General features: G+C 40.0%; 1 protein-coding gene across 1 annotated transcript; it reads right to left on the bottom strand.

The window, feature by feature from the left end:
* Nucleotides 1-740: 740 nt before the first annotated feature.
* mapkapk2a (MAPK activated protein kinase 2a) lies at nt 741-22,901 on the bottom strand. Its single transcript, XM_070902227.1, has 10 exons — nt 22,262-22,901; nt 8,273-8,412; nt 3,714-3,778; nt 3,333-3,412; nt 3,048-3,174; nt 2,809-2,884; nt 2,584-2,708; nt 1,799-1,884; nt 1,590-1,670; nt 741-1,105 (listed from the first exon to the last, which is right to left on the bottom strand). Exons 1-10 carry the CDS (start codon nt 22,481-22,483, stop codon nt 956-958), a joined length of 1,152 nt encoding a protein of 383 aa, XP_070758328.1. The 5' UTR covers nt 22,484-22,901; the 3' UTR covers nt 741-955.
* Between the last annotated feature and the right edge of the window lie 2,975 nt (nt 22,902-25,876).

Raw genomic sequence — 25,876 nt, 5'->3', positions numbered from 1 at the left:
AATGTTATAAATTCTGAAGCATAACATTGGTAAAAGCCTGAACCAAATGGTAGGTAGGGGTTAAAAGTCATCTGCTGCTTTAGCAACACTCAGTAAGGCCTATGCTAATATGTTCATAAAATCCATGAAAAAATACAGTATCCGTTGGCTCCTACTCTCCTATGAGCTACATGCAGGAGAAAGGTCGAACCAGTTTCTGTTCTTAAACGTGGCGTCCTTCTCTGCCCTAAAACTACATACCTGAACAACAAGCGTAGATTAAAAGGTAGGAGAGAGGGGCCAAGAGTGAGGTGCTCTGTCAGAATGGCACACGGCCCTTGTGTGACTGCATAGGCCTCTGTTCGACATTCACAAAGACAAACTGAACCTGACAAACACTCTCAGTTCAAGCTCAGAAATGAGTGACTATTTCCAGCTAATTCCACCAGTCAGGGACAGAGTCCTTACATTCCACTTGTCAGTTCAAAATACATCTGCTTACTTTGCACGTACGTAAAAGAAACCTTCCCTTGCTTTTATTTTTGGGATTTAGCCATTTGATTTAACATTCACAGGTTTGGGGCAAGAGCTAGAACAGGGCTGTGGGGTGAAAGAAAACTACTGCTAATGCTAAGGCTTCATGTCCTATTCCAACATTCAAGCCCCTCTGAATACACAACCTGATATTTGTGAAAGGAGAGGAGGGAGATCTCACCGATTCCCCCCTCCTCTCCTTTTCTATAATTCATAATCTCTTCACTGGTGTAAAAACACAGATAAACATCCCCTCTGCCAGAGCAGAGCGTCAGGTTTGTTAAAATGGTGGAGTAATAAAAACAAACACTCCTACAAAACATTAGAATTTGCCATGAAAAATAAAACACTGAGAAAATCCATGCAATGCGACTCACGTGTCGACAAATTATTGCTTCCTTTTTACAACCTGTGTTTGTATGTGCATGCATACGTGCATCTTTCAGTGGGCGGCAGACTGCGGGTCCGCCATGGCATTATTGGCTTTCTTCCTCCTTTTCGTTAGCAGTGGATTGGTTGAGTCTTCAATGGTCTTGATCTTGATTTGCTCATAATCAACCCTCATCGTTGCCAGGGCACTGGTCATTTCCTCCTGAAAAACGACAAACAGAAGCTCATTAGGCCACTTGCTTTACCCAACCAGAGGCTGCTGTTTTTCTATATACATCATAACATCACACTGCTTTGCTCGTCAAGCGAGCTGTCATGTTAGTTTATTCTAAATCATGACGTTGTATGGCATAAGCAATATCTATTTCTTGCTGATGACAAAAAAGATAAAATAACACCAGCCTTATCCTTAAGACTAAATAACACTAACAAACAGTACATGAAGTAACCAACCAGCACGGGGAAAACAGTCTTCATTTATTAAGCTAATCATAGTTTCTGATAGTTACTGGCTGGATTCTTTTACCAGTCAAACATCAAAAATTGAGAGCATGATAAAGAGTAGGAGGGAACATGCAGATAATATTTTTATTTAACGTATAGCTACCATACAGGCAGAACTGTCTTTTCCAATTTCTTTTGCAAGCATAACTCGAGCAAAACCGATGTGCAAAGAGAAGTCTAACCTTGACATCCTCCCATGCATCCTTCTCTTCCTTCAGCACCCGGCTGGTGTGAAGCGGGGTCTGGGGAACCTTCATCGATTGCTTTAGAGAGACACACAGACACACAACCTAATGTTACTTCACTGGAGGGATTGTCACCCAGAGTGACTGAGTTGAAAGGGAGGTAAGAAAGTGAGCTAGAAAAAAAGCATGATGGAGTATGTGCTCACATTGATCCATGGATGATTCATGAACTCTGTGATGGTCATCCTTTGCGTCGGCTCAGTCTTAAGGAGGGTCCTAATCAGTTGTTTAGCTGCAAACACAATTATTATTTACATCATTAAAAAGGAAAACAAAGCGTTGCTATCGCAGCTACCATTTACAATCGTTCAGTCATAGGTAACCAGATAGTTCATCCTTTTGTGGCCTGGGATATTGCCATATCTGCTTTGCCATCGATTATGTAATCCAAACCTGAATTGAGAAATCTGTCTGTGAAGAAGGAAATAGCTCACATCGACAGTAAGGATTGTGCTGGTTTGTGAGAACTGCATTACAGTAAGTTCAACCTGGCAATCAATCTGGCTCTTTTGGCTTTCAACACATATAACCATACACACCTTTGTATTACTGAGGAAATAAGACTTCACTTTCACTTGTAGTGCATGCAGCTGATGGCAGCAAATATGAGGTGAAACACCTGCATCAGTTTCAATTTCTTAATCAGAAAGTTAAAACCATAAAGCCAGCATGTTTATCACGTTTAGGTGAGTGAGAGACAAAGGGTGTCATAGTCATGAAATGTTATGAAAGTTGTATGTAAGACAACCATACAGCAGGTGCTCCTCTAACTGGCTCTTTAATTATAAGAGGGATACATTTCTTTATAAACAAAAGTACTTCTTCACATAATTTGGTTTTCGATCAGTTTCAGGAAGAAGGCCAAGTCTCACCAGTTCACCACATTTAAATTCAACACCTCTAGCGCCTATATACATAAATATTGCCTTACCTTCTTCAGATACGTCAGACCATTCAGGGTTGGGAAACTCATATTGGCCCATCCTGATCCTCCTCTTCATCCCAGGAGAGATGGCTAGACCATGGTTAGAATAAAAAGGAGGGTACCCACACAACCTGTTGAAGGTTTAAAAAGGCAATATTAGTTTGAGCACCCAATAAATAATTGTATGCGATAAAGAGTTCAGAGATATTGCAACAAAAAAAACAGACTTACAGGATATACATAATGACACCCAACGACCACATGTCACATGACTTGTCATATTTCTCTGGGCCAAGAACCTCTGGAGCTGCAGGAAGGAAGGAAGGAAGGAAGGAAGGAAGGAAGGAAGGAAGGAAGGAAGGAAGGGGAACACAAGGGTTAAAAGGGTAGAGTGTTATGTGACACTTTAGCTGTTTATTAACAAGCAACAAGTGGCGAGAATTTGAGTACACACAGCAACAGACCCTTACCAACATAGTAGGGTGTGTAGCAGGGAGTAGCTAAAGAATTGTGTGAAGTGGTCTCCTTGGCAAAGCCAAAGTCTGTGAGTTTGAGCAGGGCGTTGGGTCTCTTCGTGGAATACAGTAAATTCTCTGGCTGCAGGGAGGATTCAGGAAGCCACCCAGAAGAAAAAGAAGAGTATAACATTAGTTACTGCTATGGAAATCATCCTTTAAACCCCCACACTCAGATTGCTTTAATTTCTCACTACAAAGGGCAAGAAATGTAATATTGAAAATTATACAAACACAAACCTTGACGTCTCTGTGTGCAATGTTGATTGCATGCAGGAACTGGATGGCCTCTCCTATGCTCTTCATGATGTCAGATGCCTCTAAAATAAAGAGACAAAAAGCTCCTTTAACATAGATTACAGGTGACTTGAGGGCTGCATTAACTAGCAGACGTACTGGCCATATCAAGACTGTGCCAGGAGCCGCAAATGTAAAAGTCACCAATAGGGGTTGCATGACGTTGTGGATCTTAAAAGGGATACTTGTATACAAGTGGCACATACTGACACCTGATAAATATGTGTGTGTGGATGCAGTGGTGTCTCTTAACCAGTGCGATGTGTCATCATAATACAGTAGTATTATAAGAAATGTTGGGATAGTTTTAAGTCAACACCATACCTCTCTCTGTGAAGGCCTGGTCTCCTCTGTCCTGGATTCGACTAAAAAGCTCACCACCATCCATACTGCAAAAACAGAAAAACAAAAAAAACGTCAGGTCTGGCTTTCGGATATACACAGACTTCTGATGTACTCATTGCTGACCTCAACCTCGGTTCTTGTCTCTTTGATATGACTTCAAATCAGTGCACATGAATCCCTAAAGTTTAATAGGCTAAACATGGACCAAAAACAGCCAGCGAGCACACTTTTGCATCGACATGTCACTGAATCATGTCTGGATCACATGAGATCTGTTGCTCCGCAGAGAACCGTTCAGTCATGGTGGTGTGTTGCATTGACAGGAAAGGAGATACAGAGAAGAACCACCGCAACAACTGTATGGTCTAATTTTAAGGAAAAGTAAAGTACTAAGCCAAAACACATGCCCTGCTAGTTGTTTAGATGCAAAAAGGGTGCAGATTTTTTTTTCTCTTTTCTCCCTCTGACTGGTTTGCTGGTAAAGGTGGTCTGTGGTCGACCAACACAGGTGATAACTGTGTGAAACCAACTGAATGACTGGTTCATACCTTTTGCATACTAGCATAACTATGTGACGGACCAGGTCAGCAATCCGATTGCCATTTAAAACTCTACACAGCAAGAGACACAAAAGAAGACATTTCTGTCAAAATCATACCTATTTTAAATGGTTTTTACTGGAGATTTATGCAATTATTTATGAGGCAATGAAAAGCATAGAATGTATGCAAGTACACAGCTGTAGTCTGAGTATGACCAGTATCTGCATTACAACCAGGAGTTCAATATTTCACGGTTTCAGAAGAGGCAAAGACATCTCCTCTTCATCAGACGTAGGTATTTGGATGACAAACGATTGTTTGATAAAGTCGTTGTATTCAGTTTTTCCAGCAGCACAGACAATTAGATGTGAGATGCAACTTTCAGGACTTGTCACTAGATGTTGGTTTTGAGTGTGTGTGTTTGTTTGTGTGTGTGTGCGTGCCTGCGCGTGTAGAGAGACATAAGAGTTAGCTGACGTCAATGTGTTTTGGAAATTAGAGAACATGGAAAGCACAATTCTGGAAATGTTTAAGAAGAAGCAGAAAAATAACAGTTTCTTTACCTTGTGCTCAGCTACATCTTGGAAAACAGAACTACTATTTTGACTCAAAATTTGCATTTGAATTTTCTCCAAAACATGACTTGAAACAGTTAAGGTTTAATGAAAGTACCTTTGTACTGCTCAATCACACACATTTTACTGTACTGAGCTGGAAATTTAGACACAGGGAGGCTCTGCAATTTTTAATGCACAGCGATCTTCTCGAAAGTGCGAAGACTCATGGTCTTAAGCATGCACATGTGCACCATGGTCTTGGGCAGATTTCATGCTAGTTAATATTTTAGCCTTGACCAAAACACAAGTTGCATTGTTATAATGTTATGAACAGTTACAAGCATGCACATTTATATAATAGTTAGATTTCATAGAATACTACTGACAACAGCATGGCTCACTACTATAATACTAGGATTATTACTTCCTATTCCCTGATTGACTAAAAGATTTGAGGTATTTACTGAGAAACATCCGAGACTAAGAGTTACAGAGAAAGTAAGCAAACAAGTATTGTCCAATACAAAGCAAATGGCTGTTAACCTGAATTCAACTGGGTATGAGAAAATCCAACTCAATGTGCTTGATGATGAGTTTCATTTAATCTTTTTTTTCTCAGTATGACTAAGTTTCAAGTCCAATCATCAATACCAATTTTGTGTGCGTGTGTGACTAAATGTGCATGACAGCACAAACAGATTCTTCAGGCCTGCATGTGTTAACTAGAGAGCAGGACAGCCCTGCTAAACCACAGCACACTTTGAACTTCTCAAATCAACCATTCACACTTTGCATAGTGAGAAACTGACAGCAGCTTGATCTGTTGTATTCTGATATTAAAATAATCGCAATGTGAGAAACTGCCAGGCGATCCCTTAGTTCTGCCAACGTTTTTCACACTGGGCTGACGGTTCTTCTCATGTGGTCAAAAGGTGGAGATGAACTTGAGGTCTCGACCCCACCCTCTCCCTCTGCATTTCTGAGGTGAAGTGTGAATTCTCAGAAGAATAGATACTTAATGATTTGGATGACAATGGGAGTACTAAGAGCGCACATCTTACACCATCAGAGCAGAGACACTGTAACACCCATACACATTTCACATCTCGTGTACAGTGTGGAGACACCTCATTAGTAGGCAGGATAAGATGTGCTCACTGGAGATATCGTACCGCATAACCTCAATTCACATGGTGTTTTTTCATTTCGAAACAGATTTAAAAAATGGCTTCATTAAAAGTTAAACGTACTTTTTACACATGAAATATAAGTTTCCATTTAATCTGAAAATGATTAACTCCAATTGGATAAGGCCAGGACTTGTCACTAGATGTTGGTTTTGAGTGTGTGTGTTTGTTTGTGTGTGTGTGTGCGTGCCTGCGCGTGTAGAGATTTTCTGCATGTAGTCTGCACCTGGTAGCGTGTGGATTCTTCAATGTATTGCAGAGTCCTTGCCATAACTAGTTTCATATGTAATGTTAACTGAGGTTTAATAACTAGGCATATACAGTATGTCTTTCGCTGTAAGATCAGGTCATAAAGATATCATTAGTTAAGTTGCTCTGTAGTTTGCTGCATCTGGAATTAAATGCAATTTCCCCAAAATGCTAAAACCAAAGTGTTGTGACAACTCTAATACTAAGCAAAGCCTCCTTTCATTCATTTGTTTTCCATTTCAAATTTGTCTCCCCTCACTGTGAGGTGTATTAGGCATTTAGTCTGCTGTTGGACAACTCACAGTTCACACTCACTGCATTAAGCATTAAGACCTGCTGGTGAAAGAGGTGAAAGATGGCAACATCAAGACTCACAGAGGAAGCACATGGCTGGACTGCAGTGTATTAAGGAATTGGGCAATCCAAACATGTTACAATATAGATGTAATACAGCCATACTGCCTCCAAAAATAACAACAGAGTTGAGTCAACACCTTAGGATTTATTGTAGGATTGTTGGACTGAATCATGCAGATGGGACTTAATGGACTATCCTTAAAAGGATAAGGCTGGTGATTTTCTACATTTTTGTTGATCTCAACCATTCGAATTAATTACAGAATAATACTAATGGAGTTTACAGACACCACCGCCCCTACCCCAGGTCCTATTGGACACAGTGTTGACCACAACAAAGACATTTTTAACCTGTGGTCCAGATATGCTTCTGTATCTAAAGCTGAGAAAGTACAAATCAATTCATCAAGGAGCATATTGGCAGAAGATTGGTCAGAGGGAAGATCAGCAGCTGCCTTCTCATACTCATTATCACAGTGACTTGATACAGTGACATGGTGACCCTTTACATAACATGGGAGAATACTTACACAGCAAAATATAGGTCATTAGACCGACTCAATTACTGCAGCGACAGAAGGAAAGCAGACTGAAAAGCTAGATCTCCAAGCTGCTATGTCTCCTAGCGTGATATTCTAGGAAATGTTTTAGTTTCATCAGAACTACTTTTCTTTATTGCCATTTCATGCTGAGCTAGTTTTCTCAAGGAAATTACTCATCAGCTGCAGCCTTTTGTGCATGTGAGTGTGTAGGAAGACAGGTCCACTACATCCGCACTACAAGGGTAACCACAGACCTAATGAGCGCACGTGTGACATGTCGATGGGGGTTTGGTGGTTTTAAGTGCTGCTAGATGGAAATATGAAAAGGTGAGGAAAAAAATACTAAGCTCATTTAGAAGAAATGGGTTATTTTCTACTTACAGATTTACAATAATGAACCTGGTGGAATTGTGCTATCTATAAAACAATTGAGAAGGCAAAATGCTCTTCACTTCACCTTGGCTCAGGATAATCAAGGCTTTCTTGTACCTGCCTTCCCAAGTCTGGGAACTGCAGACAATACATGAAAATTGGAATAAAATGGTTCATATAAATCATAACGTTAATCCAGGTTGAAGGTTAATCTAGGCTGAAGGTGGAAGAACAAGCCGTTACTGCAGTGGCATCTCACTTGTAAACCAGCGCAGTAACACTGATGTATGTAAAGGATTTTACATTTTTACCGATTTTGCACAACTTTTGACAAGAAATATGTCCAGGAAATCTACGCTAGCAAGTAATGGCTGTTGGGGTTTACCACTTTCACATCCAGACTGGACAAAAGTAGTACGTTAATGCCTGTGTCATAAGAGTTTAGAGAGACTGAACTTCTACATTTTCACATTGGGTATCTATCCGTCAGAGGCATGGGCGGATCAAGGGGTGGGGCCACAGGGGCACTGGGCCCAGCTGAAATCTGATTGGCAGTTGTGATCTTGTGTGTGTGTGTGTGTGTGTGTGGGTGTCAGACAATTCCAGCTTCCCAACGTTCTGTGAAATGAAGACGCCAAGAGAGCAAAAATGGGAGGAGAGTCTGCACCATAGGAAGAATGAAGGAAATTAAGTGTCTAATACTAATTTCAGTGTGTGTGTCTGTCCACTTACCACTCCATGACAATAAGCAGGCACTTCTTGCCCTGATAGAGGTTCTCATAGACATCAATGATGCGCACAATGTTGGCACAAGGTGACGCCCTCCAGTGGAGCTCCACTTCCCTACGGGCCTTGGCACAATCCTGCAGTATCTGGGCAGAAGGACAGAGACAGGGAGGGTGAGGCTGATTAACATCAAATATAAACATGGCCATTCAATTATAAAACATACAGTTACCATTGCTGTTTAAATTACTGTTTAATGGTTCATTTATTTCACACAATAATTAATGGGCATGTGAAAGAACACAACCCCAGGTGATCATCTGTCTCATGGTGGGATTAATCTAAAATGATGTATTGTACAAGGTGACATGAAACCAATAATAGACCAACTGGATGCCACTACTAATTCACATCAAAGGTACACATAAAAGTCAGAAGTGCAGTGCTGCCATCAGCTGGCAGAATGTTGAAAACATATTGTAGAAGTTTTTCCAATCCAGTCCTGCGTGAATGTGGCACCCTCTTTGTGTAGCACTAAGTCAATGCACCATTCAACAAAAGCACCTGCAATTTCAATGCCTTTGTGTCATAATATATTTACTTATCTATTCATTCCTGCTACATTATTAATACCTGACAGCAGAAATGGTACTCTTACTCACGAGTCTACACCAGGAAGTAAAACTAGAGGGTCAGTTGCAGAGAAATGTCAATTCAGCATGCTGCTCAAGGACACTCAGGATCCCTGGCCTTATGGTACCTGGCATGACTCAGGCCGTATGGCCAAGTGTAATTAAATTCAGTATTGCACTGCTCGCAATACTGATTAAACAAGCTATTTTGTGTGGGTTTATTGTCTCCCCCCCTGGAACCCAATGTTATTATGTTCATCGACATGGTGGAGAGAGCAAGCAAATAATGAAAGGCTTGGTCATCTGAGGACATAATTTACACAGTTGTCATTTCTCTTAAATATGATTTAAGGGTAAGTTAATTTCTTTATTCTAAGTGAGGTATGTTAATTGAACATAATTTATTTTCCTTTTTTTTTGGTGGAGCACTTTGAGCTGCATTTTTGTTAGAACACTGCCTGAAAAGGTAATCTAACATACCTTTTCCCTTTTATTTCACGAGACAAAACAAAACAAACAAACAAACAAACATTTCCTGCCATATGCTGACCATAACTAAAGAAATCCTATGCGCAAAACCAGCCGTCAAATGTGTGAGGGGTAATAAATAAATGTCTCAACAGGATCTGTGGTGCCATATCAATATAAGGAGTCAGGGGTACCCAATTTTAAAAACTCATGCTTAGTAACTTAGTGACTGATTTTACTTACATAAGCATTAGAGAATTTTGTTTTAATTTATTTTAAGTTTCTTAATTTTATTTTATTTGTAGAAACAAAAATGCAACTATAATGCAATGCAATTTTCCATATTTTCTGTGACTACTATCTTGTTTAATTTTTAGTGTCATTTACTTGGCCAGCAGAAGCAAAAAGCTATCAAAACACATATAATTCAATAATTTTGATACCCGGTACAGAGACACTGACGACTAGTAGATTTCAGTAGTACAGCTGCTCAAAGCGTAGGCTAAGTTGTGAAGCAGTGACAGTTTAATGTTAGATATGCGCTAGTGCACATTTAATTATGATATACAATAGAATACCACAAGCAAAACTCTAAAATATCCTTGCCAGTCAATGGAAAGAATTCAGCCTTTTAGCTCTGACAATGAGACATCGTCTGTCCATTTCGTGGAGCATTACATTCCAGCCCTGCCCACGGTCACAGCACAACAGTGGGCTTCGTTCCAGCAGGCAATGAGAGCTGGGAGAGCCAGAGTATCCAGACTGCTGTCTGGCCTGGCACACACGACTGTCAGTGCATTTACATGCACATAAGAAACCGGGTTAGTCAGAAAAACCAGGGTATACAGGAAACTAGACAATGCGTTTACATACACTGTAGTAACCTGATTACTGTGAAGTTGCAGGTCAGTAATATCAGATTTCTCCCCTACCTCTGACCTTTTGGAAGCATTACTTACAACAGTAATAAAAGACGCTCCTTTCTGATTTTGTTTGGTCTGTGTGTGCGCTGGAGGGCTGGTGATGTAGCAAGATGACAGACAAAGCTGTGCCTGAACGTTAGTAGCCAAATGTTCAGTGGAGGAACACAATGTATTTAGACTTCTAGAGGCCTCTTTGTGTCATTTTGAGTTGGACTTTGGATGCAGTTATTTTGAATACAAGGATGTATTGCTGGTAATATAATGATCTCTCCTTTCATCCTGTCCCTCTGCTGTCATAGCGATACTTTCTCCATCTGAAGTCTTTTTATGTACATGCCCACTTGGAAAATTCCAATTAGCAATCTGCATATACATGGCAGAGTAATCCGCTTTATCCGGGACTAATCTAACTGGGGATATCAGGTTTTCCTGATCCCCTACCCCGATGACAGAAACCGGGTTTTTCAGAACACAATATTTAAGAAATCAAGTGGCTGCAGAAAGCCAACTGTTGCCTGGTTGTGCACTGACTGTTCTGGCCTGACTCCTCCAATCAGCTCTAGCCAACGTCAGATTATGTTCTTCTACTCAGGTCTTCTGAAAATACTCCAGGGCACGCTTCAACCTGCAAAGTGCCTGACCTCAATGCCCCCTTAGCTGAAACCAAAAAGTCAAAACATGCTATCAATGCCTCAAGTTCTCTGTTCTCATTTGTGTGTTCATGCCCCTGTTAAAATATAAATATATTGCCTATATCAATATAAAACAAGTCAATATGGCTTGCATAATTACCACTGCTTGGTTTTAAAAAGATAGGCCACATATAGAAACATCTGTGCCATCACCGCTTCTAAAGCCAAATTGGTTATCATTCATGAATCCAATTCATAGTTCAAATGGGGGGGGCGTCTGCCAGAGCAAATAAAACATGAGCTTGCAGATTTGTCTGGTTCCCAGGCTTGAAGCAGGATCAACAGTAAAATTCTAAAAACAACTTCTTTCAGACTATTGAAGTTTCTGCCATAAACTAACTTCACTACATTAATATTAGATGGTATGGGATTTTTACTGTTGTTCTGACCCAATTCCAGAGTTTCATTACAATTATTCCTTTTCAAGACAAGTGAATCAGATCTCACAGTACTTTCGATTTCTTTTAATGAAGCAGAGAGCATATTTAAGTGTGGCATTGTTTTGGTTTTTTTTAAAGTTCAAAGACTCATGCCTCAATTTTCCAGCCTCAAACCGCAGCACAAGGCCTCTCACAGCAGTGTGGATTTCAGGCACATGTAAATTCCAGCCACATTTACTTTTTATACCTTTTGTATATATAAAAAGGGGGCTACTAAATTTCACTGTTTCTCTGTCACTGTTGCGTACCAGATTTCTGAATGCTTTATCGTTTTGACTACATTTGGTTTAGATAGTTCACTGCAAGCGTCTCTGATTGTGTAGCCTACTTTCTTGCTGCGAGCTGATTGCTACCAAGTCCTGACAGTCTGATGCTGATTAACTTTTCATTAGAAAAAGCTAACAAATTCATAGTTCTTTTGTTTTCAACATTGTTTTCCAGGTTTGGTATTCTGACATCATAGCTTGTGACAAAGATGATAATCATGATTTAGACCAATCTGAAGTAAACAACCTAAGAAAGAAATAAAAATAAGAAAGGAAAGAGACTACCCATGAAAGATAAGACAGGTGGACAGACAGGAAAGACATCACAGACAAGTGACACCGTGCAGATTTGTACTTGTGATAACATACGGTTTAACTTAGTATCTGTGTAATGAATAAGGTTTGTACTTATGTAATGGCATGTTACAAAATAGATTAATTGTTCAGGTGAGAAGCAAGGCTTTGAGGGGTAAGTGCCTGACCAATAAAAAGTGACTGTCTTTGTTAGCAGGAAGAGCTGGTAGGCGTGTATTACTCTCTGCTTTATCTCAACAGTGAACACACAGCACAGTTCAACCACCCTTTGGGACTGAACAAACAAGGGTGGTTCTCACTTTCTGTGTCACAGCAGAGTGAAAAAAACGACCCCATATGGACACATGAACCTGTGGACACAATCACGGTAGACATAGAACGGAACCGATGCACTGTGAGCCGGTCACACTTTCACCCTCTATAATGTATTGGCATAACTTCAAGTGCCAGAATTTTAAAAAGTAACAATGAAACTGAGCTGCAAAATCTATTACTATAAATGTGATAATCCATTTATAGACGGACAATATCGTTTTACAACTGGGAGGCACATCTAGGTCTGGTACAGATATGACAGAAATAAATAGATTTATAAAACGTTCAAACTGCAGGAATTAATTTTTTTTCAGCATAATAATAACAACAACAATAAGTAAATTATATAAATATCATATTACAGCACAATAGCTTGAAGACTTCTCTCCCCAGGAAACTGTTGGTGTGGCTCCTAGCGGGGGCACAACAATGTAGAGAAAGATGATTCACCTTGCCAATCTCACTACAAATTTAATTCAGTTCAATTAAATTTTATCTATATAGTGCCAAATCACAACAAAAGACATCTCATGACACTTTACAAATAGAGCAGGTCTAGACCGACTCTTTATAATGTTATTACAGAGACCCAACAGTTCCCACCATGAGCAAGCACTTTGGTGAAAGTGGCAAGGAAAAACTTCCTTTTAAGAGGCAGAAACCTCGAGCAGAACCAGACTCTAGGTGGGCGGTCATCTGCTTTGACCGGTTGGGTTGGAGAGAGAGAGAGAGAGAGAGAGAGAGAGAGAGAGAGAGAGAGAGAGAGAGAGAGAGAGAGAAAGAGGGAGGGGGAGAGACAGATAGACAGAAAGAGACAGAGAGACAGAGACAGACGTAGAGACACAGACAGACAGACAGACAGAGGTAAAGCAGTGTAACATTAACATGTTAACATTAACATCATTTCTATCGTTTTATCATTGATGTCATGCAGTATTTAAATGTTCCAAAAGATCTTTAAAATGACTCCGTTTTAATTTTAAATTTTTTTCTGTGAAAAGTTCTTTCTCTGCTCTTATCTCCTCTTCCTCAAAGCTTATCATCACCGGCTCAGCGTTTGCTAGGCACTACTAGCCCATAGATACTCTCAACCTGACAGCATCTGGAATCCCAACAAAGTCAACAGCACAACATCGGGTCCATGTGGGGGTAGGTAACCAGATAAACTCTCTTAAACATCTGTGTGTTGGAGGATGGGTAGCAAAAATACTGTTTAAATGTCTTACTGCACATTGGGTTTCTTTGACTCAAAAATTTCAGGCCACAAATCAACACACTTAGAATAAAGTATAATCTGATTAGAATTGGCTTCAAATCAATCAATGCATGACTATTGCTTCCTAATCGTTCCTAGCTAAAAGCCTTGTGGTAAGTAATGTACAAATTTTGGATTTGCTCAGTTACGCATAGGGCAGTTTGTTTTGAGATTGTTACCCTGAAAAAGATTACTGCTCTGATGTCCAACTATCAAAGAAGCAGTAAAACACAGATATATGCCAATGCATGCACTGAAAACAAAAGCCATGTGCCAAAAACTAATATTAGCACATCTAAATATAGCAGAGCTAGAGTTAGCCCCACAAACAAAACTTAACACTGTCTTCTTTAGACATGCGCAATCGTATACGCATGCGAGAACACACCCCCATCACCTCTCTGCCGGTGTTTGTGTGACTGCATTGCCCCCCATCTGCTGTTGGCCCTTTGAGGCTAAACACTGAAGCTTGTGGAGAAGGAGGGAGAAATGAGGGGGGCAGATGGGCACACAATACCACTTCCTTTAGCCAACACAAAAGCTCCCGGGGCAGGACAGTGGGAGGTGGGGATGGGGTTAAGCTGATGGAGAACCCATCCTCCACCTGCCACTCGTGAGCCAAGGAAAAGTCCAGGGTTGATATAGTAAAACCAGGGGAAAAAAAGGGTGATCGGGCAGTAAAATTCAGTAGAGGAGAGAGATTATGGAGAGATGATAGGTTAAGCTTAGCTCAATCAGAAAAGCCTCTTAACCTGACAAAAAGGGTTAAACAATAACCTACCAGAAGAAGAGGTATCTCTGTATGTGTGTGTGTCAACACGACATGATCTGATTAAAGACATCTGGTAGAGCTCACAAGACCGTCACATATCTGTGTGTGAGCGTGTGTATACTTGTATTAATCACATTGTGTTTGTGTGTTATGCACATAAACAACTGCACTGTTACTTGTGCATTATTCCATTACTGACATTTCCATGACTTTCTGGCCTAAGCTGCCATGAAATATGCATTTCAAATTCTGTCTGTCAGGCTTCTGTAGTAACACTGTTTTATGTGGCTACAAAAGGGCATTATGTCAAGGTAAGACAATAACATAAAAATGTTTTCAAACTGAACATTAAGTGAATTTTGGAGAAGATTGCATATGAAGACAATGCAAAGACCCCAATTTGCCCTGGGAGGTGCAAATTATGTGTCCACCTAAGTAGACAGGGTGTAAAAATTTGTGCTAACCCTATTCCACTTCACGAACATACAGAGACAAGAGGAAAAATTGATCAAGAGAGAAGGGAAATAATAAAAAAGAACTGGAGTTCCAGGTGACTTCTGAGATCAGTCAGTCTTAGCTGACACAACAGGCAGTTTGGGGCGAATAAACACACAGTGCAAAAACACTCCAGCTGTCAATTGTGCTACTAGCGCAAGGCAAAATAATGGTTTCACATTCAGTCTGAACACACCTTTGAAAAACAAAATCATCATATTCTGAATGATCACCACTCAGAATACATTTCCTAGCTCTCAAGGCACAGGGGTTGTTTGCAGGTGAGTATCTTAAGCCAGCAGGTGTCCTATCACACAACACACAATCATAAAAAAGATGAGTCGCTGACAAGGGAGAGGAAGTGAGAAGGTATGACAGAAACAGCTGTCTCACTTCCTGACACGGGCTGGAAGATCTGCATGGAAACAAAGAACAAGATGGAGTAGAGTCTTTTAAGAGGAGCAGCAAGGTTGTGGGAGACAAGGACAGATGGAGATAATGAACGGATCAGTGTTTGCTAAAGAAGTGAACTAGAGACTAAAGGCTTTTGCCGTATTTTTGACAGCCTCTACCTCTACCGGCCCCTTTGAGCTGGTTTCACCAACTCCTCCCTCCAGACACCTTATGATTCATGGTGTGAATCCCCCACTGCGCCTGATGCAACAGATGATACTTGTGGCTTCACTGTATAAATACAAACAAACTGGTGGGTTATCAGCTGCTTTCAAATGATTGGGGGGGGGGGGGGGCCCTTTGATTAGCCCTTTGTGCGAATATTTACGTATATACAGAGTATGTCTTCAGACAGACTAAATAAAACTAGGGAGGCGAAATACAGACCAGTTGCCAGGAAACGAGCGAAGACTTCAGGAAGTTACTGATCCGGGCCAAGTCACAGTCTGGCACATAAACCCAGATAAAACTATGTGTCATTTTTACACTTCTGTTTTTGTACTGATTAAAGATACAAGTTAATTAGTGGGCTTCTGAGATGCTGACAGGCGCTGATTTTATTATCTTTTAACAGGGTAGCCATTCCCCCCTCTGTCCAGTCTTTATGCTAAGCAAACCAGTTGCTGGCTCAGCTGCACATTTACAGGTATAAGAGTGATATTGATCTTCTCATCTAACTCTCGGCAAGAAAGCAAGTAAGCTTATTTCCCAAAATGTGTCCCATTGTCTTTTCCACTATGTTAGAAGCTAAAGACACAACTGTTAAAACAGTGCAGTCTTGCAGTCTATGCAGTCTTTTGGCTAATACTCATACGAGAACAACAGAGCATGTAGCATGTTGAATGAATGAACTCTGGAAGAGAGAAAAAACATTCACTTCCCTTTACCGTTAACACCATTCAGCACAATTCAACCACTTTGCTTCCTTATTAGGAACTGATCATGAGACCCAAGCAAAAATAAAAAATACACACACAAAGACTAGTTGGTGGAGAACCAGTCCAGCACATTACGGAAGTATTCACAGCCAGCCATTCATAAATAAGGTCTGTTTCAGTACGAGTGGTGCATCAGCTTGGAAATTACTCTGTGTCACAGATACAGTTGGCTAGCTAGTTCTGGGTCCATCTATCACAACCACTATACCACATCCTTCCAAATACACTACACCCAACCGAAAGGGAGGCAACAGAGAAAGACCAGGTCGAGGTGGGGGTGGGAGACTACTGCATCCGATCACAGACGATATAAGTTGCAGTCCAGTGAATCAAAGGAGAATTATATCAAAGGAGCTTACATCACCAAGATAAATGTTTACCAAAGAGGCTTTTACTTCAGCTAATCTGTTTGTTTGTGACAAATGTCACACAAATATTTTCACAATAATCTGAGGGGAGAAATAAGATATTATGGCATTAAGTGATCTATCACAGGTTTGCCATAACAATGTCAAACAATATAGACTTAAACAGCACAGCCTGTAATACAGATCCCTTCACTGCGTTATAGCCAGTCCAGCATACTAGCCATAAGCACTGCAACCATCTGACAAAGGGGAAAAAATACAGAAAGCAGATGGCAACACGTCTCTTAAATAAACAGGCTTGTTTTTCTCAGCCCCTCAGTCTGTATGGCTGTAACAAACAAATAAATAGTCCACTGACTGAAGATAAGGTACACATTCCTCTATAAACACAAGCAGACACACAAACACACATATAGGGTTGTGCAACACCTAGCCAATCAATTGGGCTCCCCTAGTCCAGCCAGTGGACAGAGAGAGAGTCTTAAAGAACTTTCACTCAGATGTGATTTTCTTACAATGACAAGAAACGCATCAAATCCACACATTTGAGAAGCTGGCAACAGTAAATGTTTTGCCAATTTTGCTTTTGTTTCCTATCAATCAACTAATAGATTAATTGTTGCGGCTCTAAAATGTTCATCTTCATTTTGGTATTTTTGCTTGTGTTTTTTTTTTAGGTCTGGGGATGCATCTGTACATTTCTATTCATTGAAATACTGAAGCATTAAAGTGTTTCACTTCAGAGTAGAATAATTGTTTAAAAGTACTTCCTCTTCCAGAGGACAATGTTGTTCCTAATGTCCTCAAGAGTGGAACATAAGGAAAGCGTTACTAACATATAAACTGCCACTATCATTTCTAATACTGTCATGTCAATTTATATTCCTTGGCAAGCTAAAATTATCACCACCAACAGCTTTTACATTTAATGGCACAACACATGTAAATGAGTTAAGGGCATTTTGTACTAAAATACTGAGTTTTCTCACTGTGAATTTCTTGTGAGTGCACATTTTCCAGAACAGGGCAAAGTGACTGTTGAGAAATAAACTTTATGCTGAAAGCAGGGGGATTTTGCTCTTGCTCAAACAGGTAATCAGTGGCAAAGTGGAATAATGACTAGGTACTCTTCGAGCAATGTACACAAGACATCTTGATTCCACGCTCATAAAAAGGGTTCAGTTAGAAAGGGCAGAGAAATAAGTCAAAGAGGGCCACCAGAGAACCTCTTCCTTCCTCTCTCTCTCTCACTCCCTCCTTTTCCTTCCTTTCTCTCACCATCTCATGACTGAAGCATGGACCTGGCTCTTCCTCTGTATCTCTGTGTAACCTTTGATCAGACATGCTGACAGCGTGAATGCTAGATTCAGAAGGTTTCATGTTGTGTGGATGGTGGGTGTCACTAAAAAATACACCATTTAAGCAAGTCCTCTGTTCTACAGTAGTCAGAGAAGAAATTTCAGAAATCCAATCTCCATAAACAAGAAAATAGTTCCAGTTCCTCTTTTCTCAGCCAACCCTTGACAGGTGTGTTGACTTCACCGCAGTGATTTCCACATCTTTCCAAATTTCAGGAAGCGCAACTTTAACGACTCACAAAATGTGGCCAAAATATTTAGTCATTCTGTCTGTGATTGCATCACCTTAATGACACACATTTCACTTGAGTTCCTTTCCACATGAAGCAGGATTAGGCTTAAGGAGTCGGCAGTGAATCCCTACTCTCTCTTTAAGGTAGTTGTCTTTTTTTTGCATGAGACACAGCCAGGCTTTCTTTATTTAACCAATTCCTTAGCAGACTGATGCAAGGCATAAGCTATGCTTTAAGAGAGAGACAGGGAGAAGGGAGAATGCAAGAGAGAGACAAAGAATTTCATGTAATAAATAATTAACCTGCCCTGAGAAATTATTTTACATAAAAAATTGCAGCCTCCCCATTCACTGCAATGAGACCACTGCGTTGGCACAGTGGGGGGTCCTGACACTGAGGGCTGCCACAAAAAAATGCAGTGCTGTATGGAAAAAAGTTGACCACACACACTGCTCAACTTTTGCCACAATACAACGACATCTGACGGCAGTGTGTTGCATTCAAGTGCCGATTCAAGGTAGAATACCTTGTTATGTAAACTTTATAGTTCTACTGTTTACCACACAAAAATTGTTGCTCCCAAGATTCAAATGACGTTCTAACGTTGTAAAATCATGCAGTGTTGTGGCATCTGGTAAGTCTTAAAACTACTGGATGTATTATTGTATTATTTAACACAGTGCCATTTCAATTTAGAATGTGGCCTTAACCTGATTGCTCCCAATAACCTGCTTTCTCTTGTGCATATAAATGTAGTCACTGTAAGGTGATACCTGCAGATGCCTCACACCCTTTGAGACCATGCGTGTGGCAGGACACTTTAAAAGGCAGACCAATCAACACAGAAGGGCACATAGCTTTGTCACAGACAAAAAGGTATTGATTCTCTGTGATAGTTTATATTAAGCATAATACATTGCAAGTGAATTTTTAGGACTTTTGAGAATCTGCACCACAGAAAACGTGGTTCAAGAGACAGGTAAAAGTTTTACAAGGTGATGTCACCTTGGACCAGGCTGGCAGACTCCTGGTCCAGGCGTCTGTTGCAGACCTAATGAATACAATAGATGAGATGGAGCTGACTCAGCTGACGTCAGCGAAGGGAGCAACAAGAACATTAGTTCATTCAGTAATGGCGTTTAAATTAAGTGTGTCAGTGGGTGTGTGTCTGTATTTATACATAGGCAGTTATTGACTATATACAGCTCTGACATCAGAGAGGGAGCTCACAGCCATCTGTCCAGAAGCTCAAAACACAGATATTTTCCCCACATGCTTATGTGCCATTATGTTATCAGAATGGTGTCTCCATCAACTTTTATTATAGACGTTTTTTCTGCCATTTCTAATTGTTTTTAATGATGAAATTCAAATGCACTGGGAACAATTGTATAGCCCGTTGCTTGAAGTGAATTACTCCTCATTAAAACGTAACATCACCCCTCGTCTTCTGATCTGCTTTCCTTTATTGCATTTTATTGGATTTGTCCTTAAAATTTATTTTGCCCTTGTAATATTAATTAAATTCACCATCAACATTTGTCAACATTTAATTCTGGCTTATACTTTTAAATAAGTTCCTATCATACACAAATGGACTGCCGTGGCATTGAAAATTTAGGGATGTCAGGGTGCCACAAAGGCATGAATGTAAGCAGTCTCCGCAGTCTAAGTATAGCTCCAAGTCATATTCTTATATATAAAAATGAGAGAAATGTGAATTAAAGTATTAAAACCACTCCTAAATACAAGTGAAACTAATACAACTTCCTATTCTCAGAAGTATCCCACCACCACCCAATTTTGTTATTAAAAATGTAGCTTTATTTTGAAATCACAGCTCTTTTTGTCATCCTTTCTTTCTGCAAACCATAAAACACATTTTTCCACAATTTATCTACAATCTATTTCTCTTTCCTTCATTTATTTTCCCCTCTCTTTTAAGAAAGTCAGTAAAATGCCAATTCAACTTTGGTATCGTTTCCATTCCTGACAGAAACACCAGTTCACTGTAGCCAGGTAGCGTCAAACCCACGTCCAACCCTGGTTGAGAGGAGGGTCACGACGTGCGTTGACCAATTCAGACAACTGTACTTACAATGATGGCTCACTGTAAATGTAATTAGGAAACAGGTAGATGATTGGGAAAATGTTTTGAATAACAATGTATGATTACATCTTTATATCCTTGGCAAAATCCTTTTGTGAAGTGCAAACAATTTTCAGGTGGGACAGGAAGTTTACTACTGGATGGAACGTGGCCTTGAACAGTCTGGATGTTTGGGCTGAATAGAAGGAGAAAGCTTAGGTTTTTGGCTATCTGCAAAGGATTTAAAGAGAGATGTTTGCCTGACAAAGTCCTCGAAGGCCTTACAATAATCAGAGAGCGGACTACCTCTTTTTTTGTTGTATACTGTTTTGGACCTGTACCCAACTGGCACAAGAGTGCCACGACAAAAGCTCTCTCCAGGTTCCATATCCATGTTTATCTGAAAATATGAATTACTATATAATTTACTGAAGCAAACATCTTCACCAACTGCAACTTTCTACAGTCTTAAGCATTAATACTGTCCAACAAAATTTGAGGAGTAGTAGAAGTACAGTGCAACGTGACGTTCTATGTTTAACACTAATTATACATAGCTTACCAACAACACAAACAACACAACATCAAACAGGTTAGAGTGAGTGTGTGTGTGTTTATGTTTAATACACACACATACTTGATTGCAGAAAGATATGACCCAGTTACACTGAATTTCAGTTTGAACCACCACACAGGATGTTCCCAGGATGTGATTCACTTGGGGAAGATTTTTTGTAATACTTATTTTAACAAATTTGACATTGCGATTGCTTCTATAACGATAAAGAAATAACTGAGTTAGCCTACAGTAATAAATGGCTTCACTGGGCCGTGTTTCGGTCACTTATGTATGGATAACTGTTGTGACGTTTGTCCTTTATCAATCATTGACCGATACAGTGAGTGATCTCGAGGTTGTTCCTGACACTGCAGAGTCACATGCTAAGCCTTTTCTAATTTACAGAATACAGGAGAGTACATACATTTAAATCAAAGCACAAACAGAGGGAAGAACCTACCAACCAATATTTGCTAATCAAATCATCGTTTAATCTTATCACACTAAAGGGTGGATGTTAATAGTACGCAACACAATTACAGTGCATAATGCAGAAAAATGCTTAAGCGGATTGAGAAACAGTGTCAACATCACATAGCCTGTCCAGCAACGTGCTCTGGACTTCACAACACTCTGCAACACCTGTCATACAGTGCAGCACATCACAGCTGAGATGGTGGTGTACCTGTTTTAAATGAATTAATTGTTCATATATAAAATATACCTTTGTCTCTACTTGACCCATGTAAAATCCCTTTGATCTACACAAATCACCTGTTAATACCTGATCAGCAAACATTTGTTTGTTTGTTTTTTGGATGAGTAATAATGGCCAGAGAGGATAAACAGCTAAAAAGCTGGGTATACTATCACCATCACGACCCTTTCAAAGCAATAAATCAAAAGAAACTTTATCTGCAATTATTTTCTCCATTAGTCTATTACTCCGTCAATCAATGAAATGCCAGTAAATAGGGAAAAATGCCAATCACATTTTCCAGAAGCTGTAGGTGATGTAAAAGGTATTCAATTAACTATCATAGAAGACTAAGAAAAACAGCAAATATTCACATGAAATATGCTAGAAATAGAGACCTTTTCGCATTTAAATGATTAACCAGTTATCAAAATTGCTGCTGCTTCATTTTCTGTCAACTGACTAACGATTAATCAACTCCTCTTTTCAGGTCTTTTTATTGTATTAATGTTTGAGTGAGCCTCAATAGGTGTGTAGCTTGAGTTGAGATAGTTTGGACTGCCACAGCCTGTGGTGACAGCTCCAGGAACCAACAGTCAGACACAAAACTTCCAGTATAAATACTCCATTTAAAAACAAGAGGGCCTATAATCTTGACTGTGCCTAAGTTCTGCACTGATTTAACATTCTTGCTTTCTGACAAGTTCATTTACCAAATACAACCTACCTTCAGCGCATACTTGTCTCCAGTCTTCTTCTGGAAGATTTCAAGCACCTTGCCATTGATGCCCAGCCCCAGCACCTGGCTGGTTACCTTGTAGTCATCTATTATGGCGTTCTTCTTGATCTGTAAGTTGGGTCTGGCGTAGAAGGGGAGGAACTGGCCCGTGGGGTTCTGCTGCCCCGCCGGGTTGGGAAACAGTGGCTGGTTCTGTGCGTTGGACAGCATGCTCTTGGTCTGGGCTGAGAGACGAACAACAGCCGCCTCTCCACAATACTTCTCTGTCTTTTTCTTCTAAAACACGCCGAGTCTTCTTCCTGGGTTAGCTGGCCAATGACGAACTGTTCACTGTGTAAGCAGCCAGGCCCGAGAAATAACCGGCAGTAGCTCTGGCGTTACAGGTTAACTAAGTCACTTGGTTAGCTGATAAAATGCTAAATTAGCTTGCGGTTAGCATGCTAGCTTGATCCTATTCTTGACCTGTGATTCTCGGCTAACAACTCAGCTATCGGTTAGCTTATCCATCTCCGGTGGGGTCCGCCGTCCACCGGTTCCTCAAAGAGCGCTTCAGGAACTTTTCTAAAACATCCCATAAAATCGGCTACAGCACTGGTGGGTTTCTAAATTAGTATAACGTAAAATCTCGCGAGTGAAGTTTAAAAAAAAACGACAGTAACACTCAACGAAAGACAGACAACAGAGGAAGGGGGGAAAAAAACTCCGATACCAGTAGCACGCCAAACACACTTCACTTTCCGACGGACAGCCAGGAGGAGCAGGTTTTACTGCTGACGTCATGGCCGGGGCTTTTTCGGCGCTTAAAGGAGAAGTACGACAGAGGAAGCGACCACTTTACATAACAAACAGGCTGGGCCGTGAAGCACAGGCTGAGGGGACACAACACAGACGTACATGACAAATGGTGTGGTCCTTATAATGCAGTTAGGAGTAATCAGCACATTTTCATTTTTTTTAATATCTTGGAAGTTTTATTCCTTCAAACTGTAGGTTGGCTTACAGCTACAGGCCGTAAGAAAGGGACATTCAATTCCCCACCGAAGTTAGCAGGTTAACCCTCTGCTGTCCTGAAGAGAAGAAACGCTTGCAATGTTTTGATAGGGACAAAAATAGACCTGACCCTGGAATCTGACCTTAAAGGTTACCTCACGGTTAGAGGGCAATGGGGTTTTTCAGCCTGCTTTTCATAATTGAAACTGAACTCGCCCATTTATACCTAGTTGTGATTGGTTTTATTCTTCAGTTTTGTGGCTTTACTGCTGACAGTCCAGAAGGTAAGACTCTCCAAGTCAAGTGAAACACAAATATCTGCCTCAAAACATGGTAAAAGCTATAATATTGTTAACCCACTATACAATCTGCACCCTCAGCCCCATAGCCAGGATTTTAGGAACACCGTTCCCCACAACTCAGACACCAAAAAGAGTCTCCCTGTTTAATTTTTCTTGAATTATTTGTATTTCGTTGGTTATATTTTCTGTTAATTGTATTAAATTGTATCAAAGCCCTTTTTACACTGCCTCAAATACAATTCTGTGGTGAAACACTGAATGTTTATTTGTTGGCCTAAAAACTACATTTAAAATAGAATGGAAACTTCCCCTAGGTTGTTTCAAACACCCAAATAACCAGGAAATAACAGAGACATGAAATCAGTGCCTTTACTAGTCTCCAACAGTAAATGTATTATTTCAACCATGGCACGTTTATGCAAAATGTTGCCTCTGATAGAAAGTCTGAATGGCTACAGCATTTACAAAGCATTACAGTCAAGCAAGTACAGTCATTCAGCCTTTAAACTTACTATCAAATGTCTGTTGGCAAATATTAATAAATAAAATATGTAGAAAAACAAAAATTAATTAATAGTGCTTTGTTATGTGACTATAATAGAGTCTATGATCCATGCTTGAATATATTTTGATTCTAAAGACATTGGAAAAGCTAAAAATTACTCCTGATTGAAATGTCAACATCAGATGAATTAAACATATTTTCCCTTAGCAGTTCACTTTGTCACAGGTTTAAACAACATTCAGCTTGATTCATATGTTTAGTCACATTTCGTGAATCTGAATACTGCGTCTTGTAAAGTCAAGATGCACCTAAAATCTACCGATTGAGTTATTAAACATAGAAATAAAAAATTTACTTTGAATTGACATTGAATAAATACCCAGACTCCAAGAACATCATAGTACCTTATTCTCTAAATGTTCATGTTTAAATACACGATTGTAGGAGGGCTATCACAGGTATATCATACAGTGTAGGCTATCCTTTTATCCACAAAATCATCCAGGGTTGCAGTAATCACAGAACTGTTTTACTTCTCCTCTTTAATCAGATTTTTCTCTGACATTAATATGCCCACACATCTCATATTCTGTGTCATTTACTCTGATTTCAATAACAGTGTATTTCTTGGACTGATTGGCTGCAGGCCATTCTGGAACTGAAATGCAGCACTTCTTGTAACCACTAGATGGCAGACCAGTCTAAGTTTTTGTTTAAAATGTATTATCATTGACCATTTGTCTGACACTGAACTAAAATTGAATTGTCCTCCTGGACGACACTCCAAACACCTCAATCCCAATCAAAATGGTGACGCTGGTTTGAAAATACTCTCAGCCCCAAGTGACACAAACTTGAGGGCCCTGATGGTTTAAGGAATTTGTTGTTGAAATACCTCAGTATGTAGGGTAATGACACAGTTGTGTGCGTCAAGCCCTTGCTTGCTGAATCTGAAAAAATGTGGTAAATGTCTGAAACCATTTCCCAAGAATGCATATGCCTTGGTTTGGTTTTGTTGTCGGCTAGGCGATGCACTCAGCTAAGTTTACTTGTACACGGTTGTATTTGATTTCCCAGAGGGCTTCAGATCAGCTACACAATGCACCAATAAAAATGGCACCATTAAGAGAACAAGGAGATGTTTACAGAATTCACTGAACAAACAATAAAGATGTGTCATTACATTGTCCCAGGCCATCCTGTACTTCCACAGTACACACTAGTGAATGCAATGTATAAATAGGGAGGAGGGGCCAACTCCTCAATTCCACTTCAACCTATGGCAGCAGACTTCACTCTACTGCCAGTACTACTTCTTGACTGCTAGATCTTGTTCAATTTAATCTAGAAAAGTTTTAAAATGGTTAATATGGGACTTTGTTTCATCTAAAATTGTGCCACATTGTTAGAAAGCTTAAGTTAAAAAATGTAGGGACTCTCTGTTCCATTCTAGTGATATAGTTTAGGTTTTTAGATTGGATAGCAGTATGCAATAATTATCCAATAAACTGTAAGAATCAATGCAACAAAGGCAGAGATATTCCGACTTTTAGTCTCAAGTATTTGTCGAGCTCTGGATCCTAAAATTCCCATAATGCAACTCAAGTTATTTTATCAGACTTTCTGAGGCTCCTCCGGAGCAGCAGAAGACATTATACAACTCTTATCACCAGAAGAATAGTGTTTCCCATGATGAGTAAACTGATCAGGATGTGTAAAATCAGTGGAATGCTCCTTTCATAACATTTTACCTCTAAAGTGTTATCTATGATTGCTGAGAGGACTGTCAAGAGCAGCAACAACCTG

The sequence above is a fragment of the Enoplosus armatus genome, chromosome 3 (genome assembly GCF_043641665.1).
Source record: "Enoplosus armatus isolate fEnoArm2 chromosome 3, fEnoArm2.hap1, whole genome shotgun sequence".
NCBI classification, from domain to species: domain Eukaryota; kingdom Metazoa; phylum Chordata; class Actinopteri; order Centrarchiformes; family Enoplosidae; genus Enoplosus; species Enoplosus armatus.
Note: the sequence above shows the minus strand (reverse complement) of the source record. Positions and strands in the feature narration are given on the sequence as shown.

What these genes read in the sequence shown, in the direction of transcription:
- mapkapk2a (XM_070902227.1), bottom strand. Translation starts at nt 22,483, where the DNA reads ATGCTGTCCAACGCACAGAACCAGCCACTGTTTCCCAACCCGGCGGGG. An exon ending in TTGCACACAGAGACGTCAAG is followed by an intron (nt 3,175 to 3,332) that starts GTTTGTGTTTGT and finishes TCCTCCCTGCAG; the next exon opens with CCAGAGAATTTACTGTATTC. An exon ending in TGAATCATCCATGGATCAAT is followed by an intron (nt 1,671 to 1,798) that starts GTGAGCACATAC and finishes GTCTCTCTAAAG; the next exon opens with CAATCGATGAAGGTTCCCCA.